Genomic DNA, 18,732 nt, shown 5'->3' with positions numbered 1-18,732 from the left:
TCTCCATTCATTGTATATGAACATCTTTCAAAAAATATATAATTTTTTTTTTTTTTTACTTTTTCATTTTTTATTTCCAAAATAGTGAAAACTCTGTAGAATTTTCTGCATGCCTGGTACCTGTGTTGATTCATTCCATTTGAGAGATGAATGCTTTGTTTGGGATTTCCATGATTATTTGTAAATATCATTGGGGATGTTTTCTTTTAAACCTTTTATTCTTTCCTAAGCCAAACAGATGCTTCCTGAGCCTACCACATAACATAATAGTTGTACTAGAAGACAAGAAATTTGGAAAGCAAAGGACAGATGTGCAGAGTTAATCTAAGTCTAAGCCTCACTGCTTTCCCTGGTGAGTGAAGCTGCAGGGAATAGACCATTTGCTGCTGAAGTGTCACTCAAAGAAGTGAGTGGGAAAATTGCTTATGTGAACAGGATACAGGCTTGAACTTCTGCAACACTTGGCAAGAAATCTGACAGCCTCAGGGTGCATTTTTGAAAGGCCTCTCAATTGAAATGCCTTGCTTGGCCCAAAGGGTGAAGTTCCCCAGCAGTGCAGCTTCATCAGCTCCCATGACCTGCTGTGCTTTCAGTGCTGATTCAAATCTTTTGCCTTTCACTATCCAAATGCAAAGCCAAGTGCAAGAAGAAAACAGGCTCTATAGCAGCTCTCTAGCCCCCACTGCATTTTTTTTAATAAACTGATGATTTTAAGGTAAGAATTATATGTGTTAGGGATGAGTCCTTGGTTCTTGGGGGCAAATGGTTTCCAAACAAAATTCTTTCTTTTTTTTTTAATATGAATTTCAGGTTTTCAGATTTTTTCTCCTTTTATTTCTTAGCACTCTACAGATTTTAATATCCTCTTGGTGATACCCCATGCCATGGTTCAGATACAAATGCCTGCCAATGAGCAAGTTACTGCAGTCACCCATCTGAGCAAAGAACAGATCAGGCAACACCACATTTGACTTGGAGAGTCAATATTCAGAGGCCTAGAAACAGTAAAATCCAGCAGGGAACTTTTTAGTAGAAAGTGTTTCCTTTACAAAATTCTAATTTCTCCCAGGAATGTAGAATGAGTTGCTGCTGTGCCCTGACATCGGTGCTCTCATAGCAGGCAGAGGCACTGTGGGCCCTGCACACAGGCTGTGCCCTGTCATGGACAGCTACTTGCTTTTCCACACCTCAGCCTGTTTGTTTCTAGAAAAATCAGTGGCCAGATTCACTGGAGAAACACAGAGGAGATGCTCAGGTGAAGAAGAAATACCTCAAGCATTTTTAAGTTTCCTTTGTTCAGTGTTAGCAATGCTTAACCTGGTCAACATCCCAGCCCTTTCTAAGCAGTATGTTATTGCTGAGGAAGGTAGCCTAGAAGCCAAAAACTCCTAAATTTAATGTTCATCTCCCTGCTGTCTACCAGCACGCTAAATTAAATTACAGTACAAGTTACTTTATGATCTGTGGGACCAAGGACAGCAGGGTAAAAAACCAAAACAGGCGTACTCAGAAAAAAGCTGAGCAACAGAGGAAGCATAAAACTACAGGTGAGCTTCTAGTGCCAGTTATTGCAGTGGAAGCCCAGAGTCATGTCAGTGAAACTAATGGAGCTGCCTCAGGCTACAGAAGAGCAATTGAGATCAGTTTTCTCATACACTTTGGCATTTTCTGCCTCCCCAGGTACTGACGCAATCCCTGTTCCCTCTGTTCAGGCATTGTCAGTTAAGCTGGAGGCCTTCTTGGCAAGGCCCACTGCTTTGAGATGGAAAATAACTCTTTTGCCTCAGCATTATTTTCTTCTATGATTTGTTAACTCTTTTTCCAAAAGGAGCATGAAGTCACAATGGTGAAATCTTTGTGTCTACTGAAGGGTCGTTAGTTAAAAGGTAAGTTATGAGCAAGGACCTGGTGAGGATTCCTTGTCTGCTGGCAGGGATATTCAGTCAGATATTCTGAAGGTACTGAGGGAATCAATGGAAATGGCCATAGCTATGGAGAGGGAATTCTTGATGGAATATCCTGGTGAATTTTATTTACAGGCATTTTTTCATAACCAGGAAATAAGGTAAATACACAGTCCATGTCTTCTCAGAAGCACAATTCATCACCTGAGCACCAAAAGGACTCTGTCAACATCAGCACATGCTTAGGTCTGTGTTGGGTCAGTGTTCCCAACTGGAACTGGGCTTCTTTGGCACAATCTCATACATAAATTCATTTAAAAAACATTCCCTTTGATAGACTGGAGCCCCCACATGTAAATCTCCAACTCAGGGGAGAAATCAATACACACTTTGTGCATTAGCCTTGTCAAAAGTTGTGGAGAAGAGACAGTTCAAAGGCTGGGATTAGTGTCCCTGCCTCAAAGAGGTACTGCAAGGATGCAGCTCAGCATGAATATGAGAACTCTTTGGTTTTGATTGCTAAATCAGCCTCATCCCTGGGGAAGGTGGCAGCTGATGGCTGGGATAGGGCTGCAGGCAGCAGTGGGGGTGGCCCAGAGCAGTGGGGTGCCTCTCTGCAGGCTGCATGCTCCTTGTCCTTGGCTTTATCTGTGCCTGTGAGCGCTGATAAGAAGTAACTGACTGGCATGTTAGGCTCTCACTGCTTGATTATTTTTTATTGCTTTGTTTGCTTGGGGAATGGGAGTGCTTAGCTTGCTCTGAGGTCCAAAAGGTTGCTTTCCCCCAGGGTTCTGTGTGCTTCTGGCTACTGCTTTAGGGATCAGGGCTGCTCTTATCTGATTCCCCCATAAGGTGGGGGTGGTTCTTTCAGGTTCATGTGTTTGCCACTGCATTGGACATGGGGATTTTATTTCATGCTCTTGTTTGGTTTGGCTTTGTTCATGAAACTATGTTTGTAACCAAGCAGGAAGGAACAGATGTGAAAAACCTGCAAGTAGGAGAGGAGCTGATGAGGAAGCCGGGAAGTGGGTGAGTCAATGTGTGCTGTGTGGGGATTGGAGCCAGTGGCAGCATTAGTTAGATGTGTTGTGAGCTGTCACAACAGCTGTCACTAAAACAAATGCTGCACCTTGAAGTCCAGCAGTGGAGGAATGATATGGAGACCTTGCTATACACACATGAACCTAAAGCTGCCTTTGCATTTAGAGTTACAATCATTATTTTCTTTTTTAAATAGCATTATCATTATGCTTTTATAAATAGCATAATCATTATTTTCTTTTTTAAATAGCAAGTCTAAACCTGACAGGCACATGTGTGTGAGGACAAGCGTAGGTGACCAGGACAGGGGAGGCAACAGAATTTAGTCTGAAGCTTTTTACCATGAACTTCAAGGCTTTGTTTCTCACCAGACCAAATCTGTAGTGACTAAAGTTTTGAGGAAGGTTTGCAGGTACAGTGTGGACAGGGAAGCTGAAATACGCTACCACACATAAGTGAACATTTTTTCTTTGCAGAGTGAAGAAGAATCACATCCAAAGAAATATGCATCACTATTAATATGAATAATTAAATATATTTTTACACATAAATAATAACAGGAAACATTATGGAAAGAAATAAAAAAGTTAGGAAGAGTCTCTTGGAAATTGACATAGTTCTGGTTTTTAGGAAATATTTTCAGCTGTGAATATTTAAAGCAAACTGCTTAGGCAAGAAGTTCAGAACCCTGTACTTTCCACAAAAGCCTCTCCAACATCATCCCAAGTAATGAACATTCAGTACATAAATCAAGGCTTTTGCACAGCTCTTTTTTCACTGTTTTGCCATGGGTCTTCCAAGGACTCCTTTAAAACAAAATAATAACACACCCCATCGAGACAGCAGTTCAGGTTTGCCCAGCAAAGGGTGACCTGAACAGTGTCTCGTAGCACTTGTTGAAAACTGATGTGGATGACGTTGTTCTTCACCAAAAAGTACAACAAGTATGCCACGTGGTAAGGTGTGAAACACACCAGAAAGGCAGCCAGGTTTGTCACCACGATCCTCTCTGCTCTGGTGCTGTGTGTCTGGGGGTTGTCTGGCTTTCGGTGCCTCCTCAGGCACCGGACGGTTTGGGCCGTGCAGAAAGTCATGGCTGCCATGCTGCCGAAGAAGATGATCTCCAGGGTGCTGAGCAGCCCTGCGTTCTCCCACGTGCTCTTGGAGAAGTTGTGGAAGCAGGACGAGATGTTGTGGCCCTTTCCATGCAGTTGGAAAGTAGAGAGTGTCCCCACAGAGGTGCCCAGGCAGATGAGAGCACAGACCATGGCAGCTTTCTTGATGGACCTGAGGGTGAGGGCCACGAAGGGGTAGCAGATAGCGATGTAGCGATCCACGCAGATGCACAGGGAGATGAGGATGCTGCCATACATGTTCACAAAGTACAGGCTCTCCAAGGTGGAGCAAAACACAGACCCCAAGTTCCAGTTGTCCTGAAGGTGGTAGGAAATGATTTTGAAAGGAAGGGTAAACAACAGCAAAGTATCCAGGAATATAAGGGCTATCATGTAGACTGTAGATTCTGACAGCTTTTTAACCTTAAAAAACAGGAATGACAGAGCCATTATGTTGAACAGCAATCCCAGGATAAAAGTGGGGGTGTACACGATGAGCTGGAACAGTTCCACAGCAGCACTGATATTGCCCTTGCCATGGGTGTCATTCATATCTCCAGGTATGCTGAAAGAGAAGAAAATCACCACAAGGAAGGATGAAGATCATGTAGAAGACATAGAACAAAGGCTACTGAGGTCTCTATGTGTCCACAGCCTTGGAAACACTTTGTTCCCCTGCTGTGTGCTGAATTGCAGCTCCTGGTAGTGTGGAGCTGCTCAGTGCCAGTGGTTTTGGGGCAAGGTTGTACCTCAAGGGGGATGGGACTTTCTGGTGCCCTCCCTCACTTGCACTGTTAGCTGTAACCCCAGACTGTGCTGTCCTGAAATTCTGGCTGGGCAGAGTATGACTGCACCATCCCCTTGGAGAGATTCAATCTCTCTGCAGAACCAAGGTAGCAGACTCTGATTTTAGGGTTTCTTGGATCACGAGGGTGGAACAATTCTGTGGCTCCTGTTTCCTGCATCAAGCTATCAGATGAGATCTGGGGGAGCCAAGAACAGAAGGGTGCCCCACATTTATGAATGTAAAGATCCCATACAGTCACTGCCATCCTGCACTCCCTCCCACCACCCCTGGGCAAAGAGGGACTGTGAGTACCTCTGGCCCTTCTAAAAGCTGTTTGAAAGCTGCAAGCAGGAAGCTTCCAACAGGCTGTTTCTGCCAGAGGTTAAGTCTTTGGTAGAAGGATGAGACTTTGTCTAAATCAGCCAGACTTACCAGAGCAGAGACAGGGGTTACAGGAAACATGCAGCTGGATTTGCCTCTGCAAGAAGGAACTGAAGGAGTCAGGCAGGCACCCTCTGAGCTCAACTGGGGTCACAAAGTAATTGCCTTCTTTAGAGGAAGGGTTCTGGCTTGATCCTGCCCTCAGACTCTCCTGATAAGGACCAGGAAGGTGCTCATTGGTTTCTGCAGTGCTGTAATCACTTAAAAATGCAAATGGCCAGGAATACCAGATCCTTTCCTCCAGCCAGTTCCATGACAGCAAATGGAACCTGTAAATAAAGTATGCCAGAGATCTTTCTGTCAGCACCCAGAAATTAATTTCACCTGCTGTTCTCTAGTTTTTACTTCAAACCAGTGTCTTTCCTACATGAGTTGCTGATTTTGATGCTGTTCCATTTTGGATTTGTCAACTGCTTATCAACTGAGCAGTCAAAGTTTCTGTCCTGCAGATCAAGTCACCCCCCATAGAATTTCACAGGTAAACTCTCCCTTGATGTGGTTTGAGAGATTAAGATCTCTTCGAGTGAGATTCAGATCAGCAAAAAGGAAATTTAGTTCTTTGCTCCTTAAAGACACAGTAATGGCAGGTAAGTGAGATTCTGTAAATTCCTGGCTTAGGCAGAAGTGAGAAAAGCAGCATGAAGCACTGTGGGTTTGATGTTGGGAGGGAGCCCATAACTGAGAGCCAAAGGAAGGAAAAGTTAATTAAGGAATTTCTAAAAAGTAATAAATACTGACAAAGTTCTTTACTTCAATGCCTCTGTAGGAGATTTCATTACTACCTTCCTTTCTTCAGTCTTGTTTCTAATTTGTTTGATAGTGTGTCTAAGAAGTTCTGGGTCTAGAGAAATAGAATTTCAGCTTCTCACCAAGATGTTTAACTAAGAAAATTCCCACTATGATTAAAAGATGTTTCAGACTAGGATGTGTTGTGCAGATTTACTAAAAAATAAACAGAAAAAATATTGTATAAAGTATAAATTCAAAGGGAAGCTTTGTTCAGTCATTAAAAAAGTTAGCTATGCTGTAAGCAATGCAAGTTATGTAAAATATAATTAGTTTTTGGCTCTCGTGACAAGAGGAAAGCTTTTAAGGCCAGGTTTTGCTATAGTGAAATATCTCTTGTCATCTTACCTTTGGGCTGCCTCGTGCTCTGCTTGTTGGCTTTTCCTCCTTCTCAGCTTGCAGAATTCTGCACTCTTGCGTTTTCTTTTAGGGCAGCAGAGTGAGCTGCACGCAAAGCAGCTGCTGCTCAGAATGTCAGAAAGCCCCAAGTGCTGCTGCTTTTTGTTCCATCGCAGATTTCCATGCCAGCGTGGGGCTCCCCAGGCCGTGTGTGCAGGCGGGCTCTGCGCGCAGGCAGTCACAGCTCATTTGAGGATGTCAATCTGTGGGACTCACACCTCTGTGAGTCACCCTTTAAAACGCGGAAGGAAAGAAATCTGGCTCGACAGACCTCTCTTTGTGTTTTTTTTCCCTCTTTTGTGTGGCTTTTTTTGGTGTTTTATTTGTTTGGTTTTTTTGGTTTGGTTTGGTTTGGGTTTTTTTTTTGTGGGGTTTTTTTTTGGTCGGTTAGTTAGTTGGTTTTTTTGGTGGTATTTTTTTGTTTGTTTTTTCTCCAATACAGGATTTTATTGATTGTACATAGCATCCATGGGTAGAGTGTTAGGTGTCAAAATGTGCTTTGAGCTAAATCCAGTCATTGCTTCCTTTACTTTTCATGATATCAGAAAGGAAAAAGAGATTGCTGATTTTCGGTGGTGATCTGGTATGTTCAACTTGGTGTTTCAAAAGAGTCAAGGGTTACTCTTACATCTGTTTCTACTCCTAGGGAGCAGGGAATATACCCATGGAGAGTGTCAGGTGATGATTTTCTTCAGGTAGAAAGGGGAAAAAAAGTGAACTGTTTTGGCTGTTGCCTGCATGTTTGCAGTGTTCTTTCCAAAAAGGGAAAAAAAGGCCACAGATGACGTTTTGCTTGGTCTTCTGCATACTCCTTACATTTCAAAACTGAGGATTATATTGGCTAAATTAAATCTGTGAAAGAGATGTGTGATAGGACATGAGAGAAGAAACAATCCCTTGGGGTTTCCCCAGGGTATTTTAGTTGAAATGACTCTATTTAAGGAAAAAAAAGCAACACCACCAAAGGAAAAAACCCATAAAAGTTTGAATGAATAGTACCTTACCTCATTTCTCAGCTGTTGCACTTCTGTGGTGGTCTTGTGACTGTGGCTGCATTGTGGGTGTGAACAAAACCCAGCACAGGCAGGCAGCACCACCATGAAGGGATGGATGTCTGGGGCTGCCCTCAGCTCAGATGGGCTCATTTGGCAGCACAAACACCAAAATCCAGCACCTGGTGAATTCTGTCCCACAATGATAGGAAGAGTTGATATTGAAGGATTAAAAGGTGATGTTATTATGAATGGTTGTTATGAGTTAGTTATTTTTGTGGTAATTTTTTTGATATTTCTTGTTTAAAATTTAAAAACTTAGGATTGTGAGGTTTTGTTTTTATGGTTTGCATCTGCATTGAAAATTAAGTGAGTTTTTGGGGTTTATTTTGTTTTGTGGGAGGTTTTTGGGGTTTTTTTGAGTTTGTTTTAGGATATTTGTGTTACGTTTTGATAGGTGTATTGTGTTAGTTAAATTTTTTATTTGTTGTTATTTAGGGTTTTATTGGAAAGTGTTTATTTTGTGGGTGATTAGGTAGAGAGGGTTTATAATTTGGTCAAATTTGGGAATGTGTATTTTTTAAACATTTATGATGTTTAGGAAAGTTTGTGAGGTTTTTTTGTTGGTTGGTGGAGATATTGTTGTAATTTTGTTGATGATGTGTGAATTTGATGTTGTTTGTTTTGTTATTTTATTTTTAGGAATTGGATTTGTCGGGTAGGTTTTATAATTCTGGGGGATTTTTGGTGGTGAAATTGGTTTCTAGGAGAATCTGGATAATTTTTTTAAAAATACTTTCATTGTTGTGGTTTTTTCCACAATGATGTTATTGATACATTGTAGATGTTGATATATTGTATGTAGATATATTGACATATTGTAGATTTTTGGAATTTTTGGGGTTTTTTTAGTGTAGTTTGGATTATGTGGTGGAGTTTCTTCAGCACATGTTGTTTCTTGTTCCTCTTCATCAGCGAAACCAAAGTTTTCATTTTTAGCTTGGTGCCGCTCTGTGCTCCTGCCCTGCCCTGGGCTTTGCAGATGCCACTTCTGAAACTGCCACCAAAGCTCACAGCGAGGCCTCTCTTTTCCCACTCAAGGTTTTCCCCTCCCTCACATGCTCGGGGCTTTTTCTTCTGTCTCATTTCCTCTCTGACCCTCATGTTCTGAGCACTGCCCACCTTGCTGGAGGCTGTCCCCAGCCAGGTGTCCCCTGGCTGCACAGAGCTCTGTGAGACTCCACATCTGGAGACAGATGCTGTGGGAAAGGCAGGATGGGGAAGCAGCAGGGGTGGCTCAGCCACCTCCAGGGAGTGATCTGCTTTTGTTCCAGCAGTGCCCTTGTGACCGTGTTCACAGGGGTCTGAGGATGAGGGAAGAGATGAGGATCTCACTCCATGTTTCAGAAGGCTTGATTTATTATTTTATGATATATATTATATTGAAACTATACTAAAAGAATAGAAGAAAGGATTTCAGAAGGCTAGCTAAGAATAGAAAAAGAAGGAATGATAACAAAGGTTTGTGGCTTGGACAGAGAGTCCGATCCAGCTGACTGTGATTGGCCATTAATTAGAAACAACCACATGAGCCCAATCCCAGCTGCACCTGTTGCATTCCACAGCAGCAGATAACCATTGGTTACATTTTGTTCCTGAGGCCTCTCAGCTTCTCAGGAGGAAAAATCATAAGGAAAGGATTTTTCATGAAATGTGTCTGTGACATAGCCTTGTGAGTTCTTCAGGAAGAAATGAACAGGAAGGCACGGGCAGGGGTACAAATGCACCTGGGACAAGGTGTGAAGGCTCCTCTCCCTTCAAATGGAATGGATGAAAAGGTGGGATGCTGAGGGCTGCTGGGGAGGGTGACATGGATCCCAGTGAGCAGCACAATGGAAAGGCTGGGACAGCCCCTGAAGGACTCCTACAGTGTTCATTACTTGGGATGCAGGGGAAAGCAGTGGGCAGCAAGGAACCTTTCTGTTCTCAGCACAGGCTCTGCTCTGTGCTAATGGGATTGTCTCTTCACAAAGTCCTCAAGACCAAGTGTGGGTCCCTTTTCTTGGAGATGTGGGAGAAGAGGGCCACCTCTGCACCTTCTCCTCTGTCCTTGACACATCTGTGTGTGTCACCAATGCCACCAGTGTGTGAAGCACCTCCTGTTTCACGTGATTCCTGATGCTGATGCATCATCTTGTGCCTTTTTCCTCATGAAGGAGCTGCTTCACATGCACTTTTTTATTGGTATTGAGGACTTTGCTATATCACTGCTGCTACACAGACCTCATCTTCAGCCCACACAGAGACCTCATCTTCAGCCCACACAGAGACCTCATCTTCAGCCCACACAGAGACCTCATCTTCAGGCCACACACAGATCTCACCTTCAGGACATACAGATCTCAGTTTCAGGACACACACAGATCTCACCTTCAGGACACACAGACCTCCAGGCCACACAGACCTCAGCTTCAGGCCACACAGACCTCAGCTTCAGGCCACACAGATCTCATCTTCAGGCCATACATATTTCTTACCTTCAGGACACACAGACCTCATCTTCAGGCCACACATATCTCAGTTTCAGGACACATACATATCTCATCTTCAGGACACACAGACCTCATCTTCAGGACACACAGATCTCATCTTCAGGCCATACAGACCTTACCTTCAGGACACACAGGTATCTCACCTTCAGGACACACAGATGTCATCTTCAGGACACACACATATCTTCAGGACACACAGACCTCACCTTCAGGGCACACACATGTCCCTCAATGGCAACCAGAGAAGTTCTGCTGATTCCCTGTGCTTGCCCTTAAGGCCAGCCTTCTCCTTGCAGTGCTGGGCAGTGCCAGCCAAGGTCCTCCTGGCTCTCCAGCTGTTGCTCCTGGCTCTTGGGAAGTGTCAGCATGGGGCTGATGCTGCTGTCAGCCTTCCAGTTTATGACAAGTCAGTAACCACACAGGGCTGCGCAGTGAAGACATGGTGAGGTTTTTTCTCGATTTAAATCATAGCCTAACCAGTGAGAAAAGCATTTGCCCTGCTTGAGAAGAGAGAGCATCCACTGCTGTGATGCAGAGCTGCCTGCAGCCTCTGGGTGAGCCAGAGATGGGGTGAAATGTCCCATCCCCTTCATCGGGTGGCTCTGCAGAGCTGTTTGCAACTGAGTTGCTCCATCTCGTGGCACAGCAGTGCAGTGGTTTGGGTTGGCCAATTTGAGATTTCCCGGCCGATGTAGCAATGGGCGCTGTGGGCTCATCATCACCTGTGCACTCCTTTGGTGCTGGGAGGCAGGAGCAGCTCTAAGGCAAAGCAGGCTCAAAGCTCGCTGTGAAAAACGCCAAACACTTGGGGTTTTTTTAGTTTTAAAAGTTTAATGATAATAAAAGAGTTATGAAATAGCAATATAATTAGAGTAATACAAATTTGGACAATTTGGATTAGGACAATATGAGACAATAGAGACAAAGAGTTACAGACACTCCAGGTACCTATTTCTAGGCAAAATAAGCCCAAAAAGGACCCACCTTATCAGAGGATTAACCCTTAAAAACAATAACCTGTTGCATATTCATACATCTCACACATGATGCATAAATTCCATTCCAACACAGGATTCTGTCTGGGCAGTGTCAGCTTCCTCCTCTGAATCCTGACAGTGTCATCAGGGCTGAGCAAGGCAGGAAGAAGTTTGTTTCTTCTGATAAGGGAGCAATAAATTCTCTTTCTCTGAAAGATTCAGGTGTCCTGTGGCTGCTATCTGGTGCAAGTCCTTTCTTTAAAAAAAGTATCCTACATAGCATAGTCTCTATTTTAACATTTTGTTATAACCTAAAACTGTATTTAATGCATCACTTAAGAAAATTAATACAGCATAGCTTTCTAGCAGAACACATAAAATATTAATTTTAATATTTGCGAAAAGCCAATCATAAAATACGTATTTTTCACACTCGCCTTTCCGCAAGGCACTGCAAATGCCATTCCACATTCCTCCACAGGAATGAGGAGCTTGGCCTCAGCCCTGCCATGTGCCTGTCTGTCTGTCTGTCTGTGGTGTTCCAGGAGGAACACCATCATGTGACCGTGTTCACAGGGGTGTGAGGATGAGGGAAGAGACGAGGATCTGACTCCATGTTTCAGAAGGCTGATTTATTATTTTATTATATATATTATATTGAAACTATACTAAAAGAATAGAAGAAAGGATTTCATCAGAAGGCTGGCTAAGAATAGAAAAAGAAGGAATGATAACAAAGGCTTGTGTCTGGGACAGAGAGTCCGAGCCAGCTGACTGTGATTGGCCATCAATTAAAAACAACCCCATGAGCCCAATCCCAGCTGCACCTGTTGCATTCCACAGCAGCAGATAACCATTGGTTACATTTTGTTCCTGAGGCCTCTCAGCTTCTCAGGAGGAAAAATCCTAAGGAAAGGATTTCTCATAAAAGATGTCTGTGACACCATCGTGTAGCTCAGACAGTTTATCCCAAGCTGTCCCCACCAGCTGAGCGCTCCTCCTCTTGTCCTCGCTGGAATGATGAGCAAGGCAGAGGCTGAGCTCTGATGGTTCTGGGTGGGGAGGACCAAAGCACAGCAGGGCTGAGATGAAGCTTTTCTGTGGAGGAAGTGGCCACAGGGCTGCCTGTGTGTGGCTCGAGGGCCAGGGCCAGGAAGCTGCAGAGCCGAATCAGCGCTCTGACCGCAGCACTGATGTTTGTCACCGATGTTTGCCACCGATGTTTGGTGTCCTCTGGGAAGGACCAGCCAACCTTGGCTGTGCAAGAATTCCCCAAGGGTCCTTCACTGCTGGAGGAGATAAATCTGCTGCGTGGGAGAGCAGGTGAGCTGCTCTGGCTCTTTGAGCCTTGGCATGTTCAGTGTTGAACTGATCTGATATTTTTGGAGAGACGTGTCTCAGTTTCCACAGAGAAATCAGCTGGGGATGCTCTTGTGGTGCTTCTGAATCCAGATTAGCAGGGTAGGTATTTTGCATCTCAGTGCCCTGAGAGTGGTGAAATTTGAGGCTGGTGGAGATCTGTCTCTGGTATTGCAGATTTTGCATTTTCAGTTGTTCTCTGGCTCCGCAAAGCAGGCGTTAGAGAGAGGCTCATGCACCCCAGTTGTGGGCCCTGAATAACACATCACAGCCTATGTGTCTCTTCTGCCTAATGGCTGAGTCATTTTGACACTTCTAAGGTATTTTTTCCTATTTAAACCATTAGCTACACTGGTCTTCAAATTATCATTACCCTTGAAAGACTTGAGACAGCGTTTTCGCAAATCCAGTATTTCCTGAGAGATCATACAAACTCCCAAACCCTATGACTGACCTGGCAAGATCAGACAGGCACTTTGGCTGGAATTCTGCAAGGTAGGGGGGAAAAAAAAATCAATTACTGAAGATGGTCAAGATCTCATTTTATTTTTCACAATTGTGAATTGCATGTAGAGCTCTAGGAAAATAACTGCAGAACTGGAGCTCCTTTCCAAAGGCACTTGCCCTCAATTTTGAGCCAGCTGGGCTCTTAGAGGGCTGAGGTACTGCATGCACCCTGTGGTGACCAAAGAGTCTCAGTCAGACCCCACATCTCATGGTTCCATTTCTTCTTAATGGGAACAGTCAGTTTTCCTTGCCTCGTTTCTGGGTGTGTAATGTGTCTGTGAGAAACTGCCAGAGGTATTTACAGCAGGGAGGGAAGGTCTCTGAATGTCATTTCAGTACAAGAAAATAATGAATGGAAAAAGAACCCAAGAGTCATTTTAGGAAAGAGAAAAAGTGTGGCTCAAGTGGCTCAAGTGACCAGAGCCAGCAGGGGATGTTTAAGGGAAGAGTTAAAAACTGTGTGAAGAGAAAAACTTGGGTTGGCAGTTGAATCATGATTTCCAGTGTTCCTGTGGTAGCAGAAATTGAAAGACAGCAAACCTCCAAGTTTAAATAATTAGCATTAAGAGATTAATTAGTTAGGAATGCAGTGACAGCAGTGAGAAGCTGACAAATAATCCACATTTTCCTGAATTTCTATAGATAAGATATTCCTCAAAGGAAATATTCTTACAAAATTGTATGTTTGCAAAAGACCTGCTTGTGGGGGAAAAAGAGAAACTTTAAAGAAATGTTTTTACTAGAATTCATTTTGCTCTCTCTGTTTTCTGCTCTATGACTTCATTATGTAAACTGTGTGTACCATTGTTGTGCCAAACATCATCTCACAGTCTATTTTAATGTTAACAGACCAGCAGCAATGCATGTATTTATGATATCATGATGTACTGGTAAAATTTAACTTTTCAGCACACAGAGGATTTGGCTGCTAATGAAAATCTCTTTCCTCCTGCTGTTGCACAGTTGGACACATCAGTTTGGTGCTTTGCTGATGTTACAACCTGTTTATCAAATACTGTCCCTGCTGAACAGTGAGCTGATCAGGTGTGCTGTTTGTGCCTGGACACACCACTTTCAGGGTGATTTAGGTTTCTGCACAGGACATCTCCATGCACCTTGACAGGCTTTGCATGCAGGGCACAGCCAAGGTTGGGGTTTTTGTCCTCTTCTCAATGTACCTGTTCTGGTCCTGTCCTGCTGGCATACACAGGGGCTGGGGTTTGGGTTTATTTTTCATTTTATGTGTGGGAAATCAAAGCAGAGATAATAAGAAGGATTTTCCAAAGGTTATACAAGACACTTGCAATGGAGTGCAATTTCCCAGATCCAGATATCCAAGACCAAACAAATTTTCACCTGTTCCTTCCTGGGACCCAGCTCTGTCTGCAGCCCAGGAGGGACAACAGTGCATCAATTATGGCTGGATGTTCACACCCTTCTAGAAGTCCTACATTCTTCTAAAAAAACTTTTCTGTATCCCCTTTCCTATTCAGAATTAACTACTCTTGGGTGGTAATTGTTGAAACTCTGTTGATAGTATGTAGTAACAAACAAAAGGAGTATTAAATAACATTGTTTTATTTCCTTTCAGGTCTCATATTTATGTGATCACCTAATTAATTTGAATCTTTCAGCCTTTCTGATTAATTTCAAAAACATTTCAGTTTGGGTGAGGCTGTGTGAAGGAAGGCAGGGAGAGCTTTGTGCCAACCTCTGTATCTAGAGGATGCTATCTGTGTATGCAAAGTCAGAGATGTGGTCCACAGAGAAAGGGGCCCAGTGGCTCCACAAGAAGAAACAAACCTGGGATTCAACCAAAAGAAAGGAGAGCTGCTGCTCCTGCCCCGTCCCTGCTGCTCCTGCCCCGTCCCTGCAGCTCCTGCCCCGTCCCTGCTGCTCCTGCCCCGTCCCTGCAGCTCCTGCCCCATCCCTGGAGCTCCTGCCCCGTCCCTGCAGCTCCTGCCCCGTCCCTGGTGCTCCTGCCCCGTCCCTGCTGCTCCTGCCCCGTCCCTGGTGCTCCTGCCCCGTCCCTGCAGCTCCTGCCCCGTCCCTGCTGCTCCTGCTCTGTCCCTGCTGCCATCTCCCCCCTCCTCTTCCCACTGCTTTGCTTCCCTCAGAGCTGCTATGCACAGACTGAGCCTTCACCGTTCTCTTCCTTTTTGAAATGCCCCTTCAGTGAAAAGTTTAAAGGGTTTTTAGTGGACAAAACCCACTGTGAGTTAAAAAAATATCCATCTTCCTTCCTGAAAACGGAGCTTGAGAGCTGCTTGTTTGGTAGCGGGACACGCCTGCACTTCAGACTTCTCGCACTTATTAATTTCAGTGAAATCCAATTCAAATGAATAAATATATGACACTGATGAAGATGTAACATGCATTTATCAGGCCACATCCTTTTCCTGTTGTTTTCCTGGTAAGTGTTTCTAAAGTCAAGTATTAAAATATTTTAGCATAAAAATTTCTCTGGTCTTGAGCATTTTTTGGTAAACAACCACAACCACTGAAGCAATACTAAATAGGGCTATACATGCTGATTTAGCAGTCTGGTTTGTGATCTGACTTAAGTGGGGAGCTGGAGAAAGTGGTTAGAGTAAATTTTTCTCTAACTACAAAATCTTTTTTTTTTTTAATTTTATTTTTAAGATTCTTACTGTAATCTGATTTTTGCAGAGATGATGCTTGGGTCATGTTGTTCAGTGTTAACATCTGGTTCTTGAGAGTAAATTGTTCCAGCATCCAGAACATTGTTTCTTCCATTTTTTTGATCTCATAAGCTTGTGAATAGTCTGATCAAATTTGAGATGAAGATGAGTCCAAGCTTCTAGAACTGCAGTTTAATGACATCTACACAGCCTGCCACATTTCAGCCAAATCTCTACCTGAAACTGTAACTGGTGGCTTAAAATTTGTTCCTCTCGAGTTGTTAAAAAGATTAACTCTTTTTTGTGCTTGTTTTCTTTTTCTTTTAAGCTGATCTGATTTGTCAAACTGAGAAATCCTGACCATTTCTGCAGGAGAGCTCTTATGATTCTGGATTGAGGAGAAGGTATATGTTTGCAGGGACACCCACGATTGTTAATTTAATTGGACTTCTCCCCCAAACAAATGGATGCACTGTATAATTATGGCTTATTCCTCTTCTGCTCCACAGCACCTCCCACATCAACATCCAAGGGACTCCTGGTAGAGGCAGCTGCCATTCAGCAGGACACAGATTTTCAGCCAGGTCTTAACAGCACGTAAGCCACAAGGCAGGGGTGGAAGAAGGGGTGTGTGATGCTGTTCTATTTGTTAACTTGATGCTGCTTACACCAAGACAATTTTTATGCTACATACACAAAGCGAGCGCTGGGTTTTGTTTGCATCCAGCTGAGTTTTCACAGCCAGCTCAAGCAGTGCTGGGGTGCACAGGCACTGAGGGAGCCCTGCTTGCCTTCAGCCTCATCCCTTCAGCTGCCAGGGGGGCCAGGGTTAGGGTTAGGGTTAGGATTAGAATTAGGGTTAGGGCTGCCTGCTGCCCAGCAGAAAAGGGGCTCTGGCTCTGTGGGAGCCCCACTGCCACTCTGTGCCCTGCTCCTGGTGAGCCACGCTCAGAGATGGGTGATCTCCACTTGAGAAACCTCTCTGCCTGTGCTGAAGGGCTGTGCTTTAAGGTGCTCTCGGTATTTCAAGGTGTTTTGTTTCATGCAGGTCTGTGCTCTCAGTATTTTAAGGTGCTCTTGGTATTTCAAGGTGTTTTGTTTCATGCAGGTCTGTGCTCTCAGTATTTTAAGGTGCTCTCAGTATTTCAAGGTGTTTTGTTTCATGCAGGTCTGTGCTCTCTAAGGTTCAGGAGGCAGACTGCTGCTGAAGGCAAACCAAGGGGTCTGGGTGCTGTGAGTGAAGCTCTCAGCCCGAAGGAAACCCAGGCAGGGCTTTCATGTTCGTGTTCTCCTCATGCTGCATGCCAGTCATTTCTGTACCCCCAGTTCTCCCCCTTCAGCTTTGATTTCACTGTGCTCCAGCTCCAGATGTACATGAGGCCTTCGGGTCTCTCAGCTCTCTGACATGAGAAGAAAGGTGACTCAATCCCACAGCTTTCAGTGTACAGGAAAAAGCAGCTTTTTCTCACTGCTGAGGGAAACCTGGGGCAGATTCTCAGAAGAGTCCCAGCTGTGGCTTGCTGGCAATCACCAAAGCCAGGAAAGGAGCTCTGTGGACAGGTAAGTGCCAGGGAGGGTGAGAACACCCAGGGAAAGAGGCCAGAGGATGCTGCAGGGCAGGAGGGGGGATGGCTGCTCAGGGTGGCCCCTGTGGTGCACAGGGATGGCTCTGCTCTCCCTACCTGGGCAGAACTTCCTACTTTAGGTGGAGATAAGAGGACAAGCAAAGGGGAAAGCTTTGTAAGGAACCTTATTCAGTTTAAGCAAGTGAGTCACAAACCAGTTTTGAGAACTGAAAGGTAAGGATGAAGAGCCAAAATTTAGGTGCAAAGTTCAGGAACAGAAGAGGGTTTGAATTTCAGCTGAGGCCATGGTCAGGGACAAAAACACATTGCCCAGAATGTCAAAATATAGAGTAATTGCTATCATGATAGGACCTGGAGAAAGACTGTGATGTGTATGGTACTTTAGATGGTACAGCCACTTGGAAAATTAAAGATTTTGTTGAAGAGCAGAACTAGCCCAAAATTTGGACTTGCTGAGGGACTGAAAATTCTCTGGATCATTCCCAGTGTGTATTGGTCCCCAGCTGCCTGTGGTGATGGGGAACAGAGAGTGGTTGCTTTATATTGCAATAAAATATGTGTATTTTTCTGACTTTCCAACCTTTGCAAAGGGATTAGTTTGAAGCTGTGTGCCAGGTCTTCTCTATGCAGTGTGTGTGTGTGATTGTATTAGAGAAATATGCAAGCATAGGACAGAGTGGAGTTAAAATCTTTAAAAATGTGAAGAAACATCAGCACCTGATGATTCCTAACAGCTGCTGTTAGGTTGAACTGGCAGGCATGTTTAAAAGGACCACAGCTCATGTCTGGGTGGTTAAAAAAGCTGAGTGACACCTCTGATGTTGGTAGAGGGTGTTTGTAGGTCGTTGGGCTACACTTTTGGTTTCTGAATTCTAGTTACAGTAAGAAAAAGTCCAACCCTGCAGATACCCACTCTTTAAAAAAATCAATTATTTCAGAAATACTTTGCAAATTACAATAATCTGAAATGATTTTAAAACCCAGGTGCCTCTTGGTAATGTAACTCTGACCTTTTGGCATTTACAGATCTGACTGAAGCCCATGGGTGCCCTCTTCTCCTTCCAGTCAGAGGAATTGAGAAAACATCTGACTGCTCCTTTTACAGTGATAACTGAAAAATCAAGGTCTCCTAGACCAGACTGATGATGGTGAGAGCCTGGTGTGGGTGTACCTCTGACATTGGCAGAGTTTGGTGATGGAATCAGCCACACAGAGCTCTAATTAATTTTTAAAGCATTTGGTGTTGGCACTGAAAGAAGTTTCCATCAGTGGGTATACTGGGCACAAACAGGATGAAAGGTTTATTTGGTGATGCTTCTGGATTTTTGCAAGGGTCAAACTGTAGGAAGAATGCAGCAGAAAGTAAGAGACAGCAGCTCAAATGTGGGTGGCAGGAAAACCAAACTATGGCTGGTGTGGCCAAGGGTGTTTCAGGGGCAGAGGGCTGGAGGCAAGCTGCAAGACAGTGCATGGTGCATGTTCTTTGCTGAAAAATTCAGTGTTCAACCTTGTCAGCTTTCCATGGAGGCCAACTCTCAATAGTTGGTTTGCTAGAGTGAGGCTTCTTTAGATTTTCTGTCCTAAAAATCACCATGGACACATTTTTATGTAATGCACCTGGTACTTGGTGCATCATACAGGAGA

General features: G+C 44.1%; 1 protein-coding gene and 1 long non-coding RNA gene across 2 annotated transcripts; one reads left to right on the top strand and one right to left on the bottom strand.

Moving 5' to 3' along the window:
• Positions 1-3,460: 3,460 nt before the first annotated feature.
• Positions 3,461-6,683, bottom strand: LOC129124608 (G-protein coupled receptor 55-like). The gene is made up of 3 exons (XM_054639668.2): positions 6,423-6,683; positions 5,280-5,557; positions 3,461-4,625 (listed from the first exon to the last, which is right to left on the bottom strand). The coding sequence occupies exon 3, from the start codon at positions 4,610-4,612 to the stop codon at positions 3,695-3,697; it is 918 nt and encodes a 305-aa protein (XP_054495643.1). The 5' UTR covers positions 4,613-4,625; positions 5,280-5,557; positions 6,423-6,683; the 3' UTR covers positions 3,461-3,694.
• Positions 6,684-14,404: 7,721 nt separating this feature from the next.
• Positions 14,405-16,196, top strand: LOC143694840 (uncharacterized). Its single transcript, XR_013183565.1, has 3 exons — positions 14,405-15,273; positions 15,831-15,906; positions 16,012-16,196. It is a non-coding gene; the product is annotated as an uncharacterized LOC143694840 (long non-coding RNA).
• Positions 16,197-18,732: the final 2,536 nt, after the last annotated feature.

The sequence above is a fragment of the Agelaius phoeniceus genome, chromosome 10 (assembly GCF_051311805.1).
Source record: "Agelaius phoeniceus isolate bAgePho1 chromosome 10, bAgePho1.hap1, whole genome shotgun sequence".
In the NCBI taxonomy this organism is placed as follows: domain Eukaryota; kingdom Metazoa; phylum Chordata; class Aves; order Passeriformes; family Icteridae; genus Agelaius; species Agelaius phoeniceus.
Note: the sequence above shows the minus strand (reverse complement) of the source record. Positions and strands in the feature narration are given on the sequence as shown.

What these genes read in the sequence shown, in the direction of transcription:
- LOC129124608 (XM_054639668.2), bottom strand. Translation starts at nt 4,612, where the DNA reads ATGAATGACACCCATGGCAAGGGCAATATCAGTGCTGCTGTGGAACTG.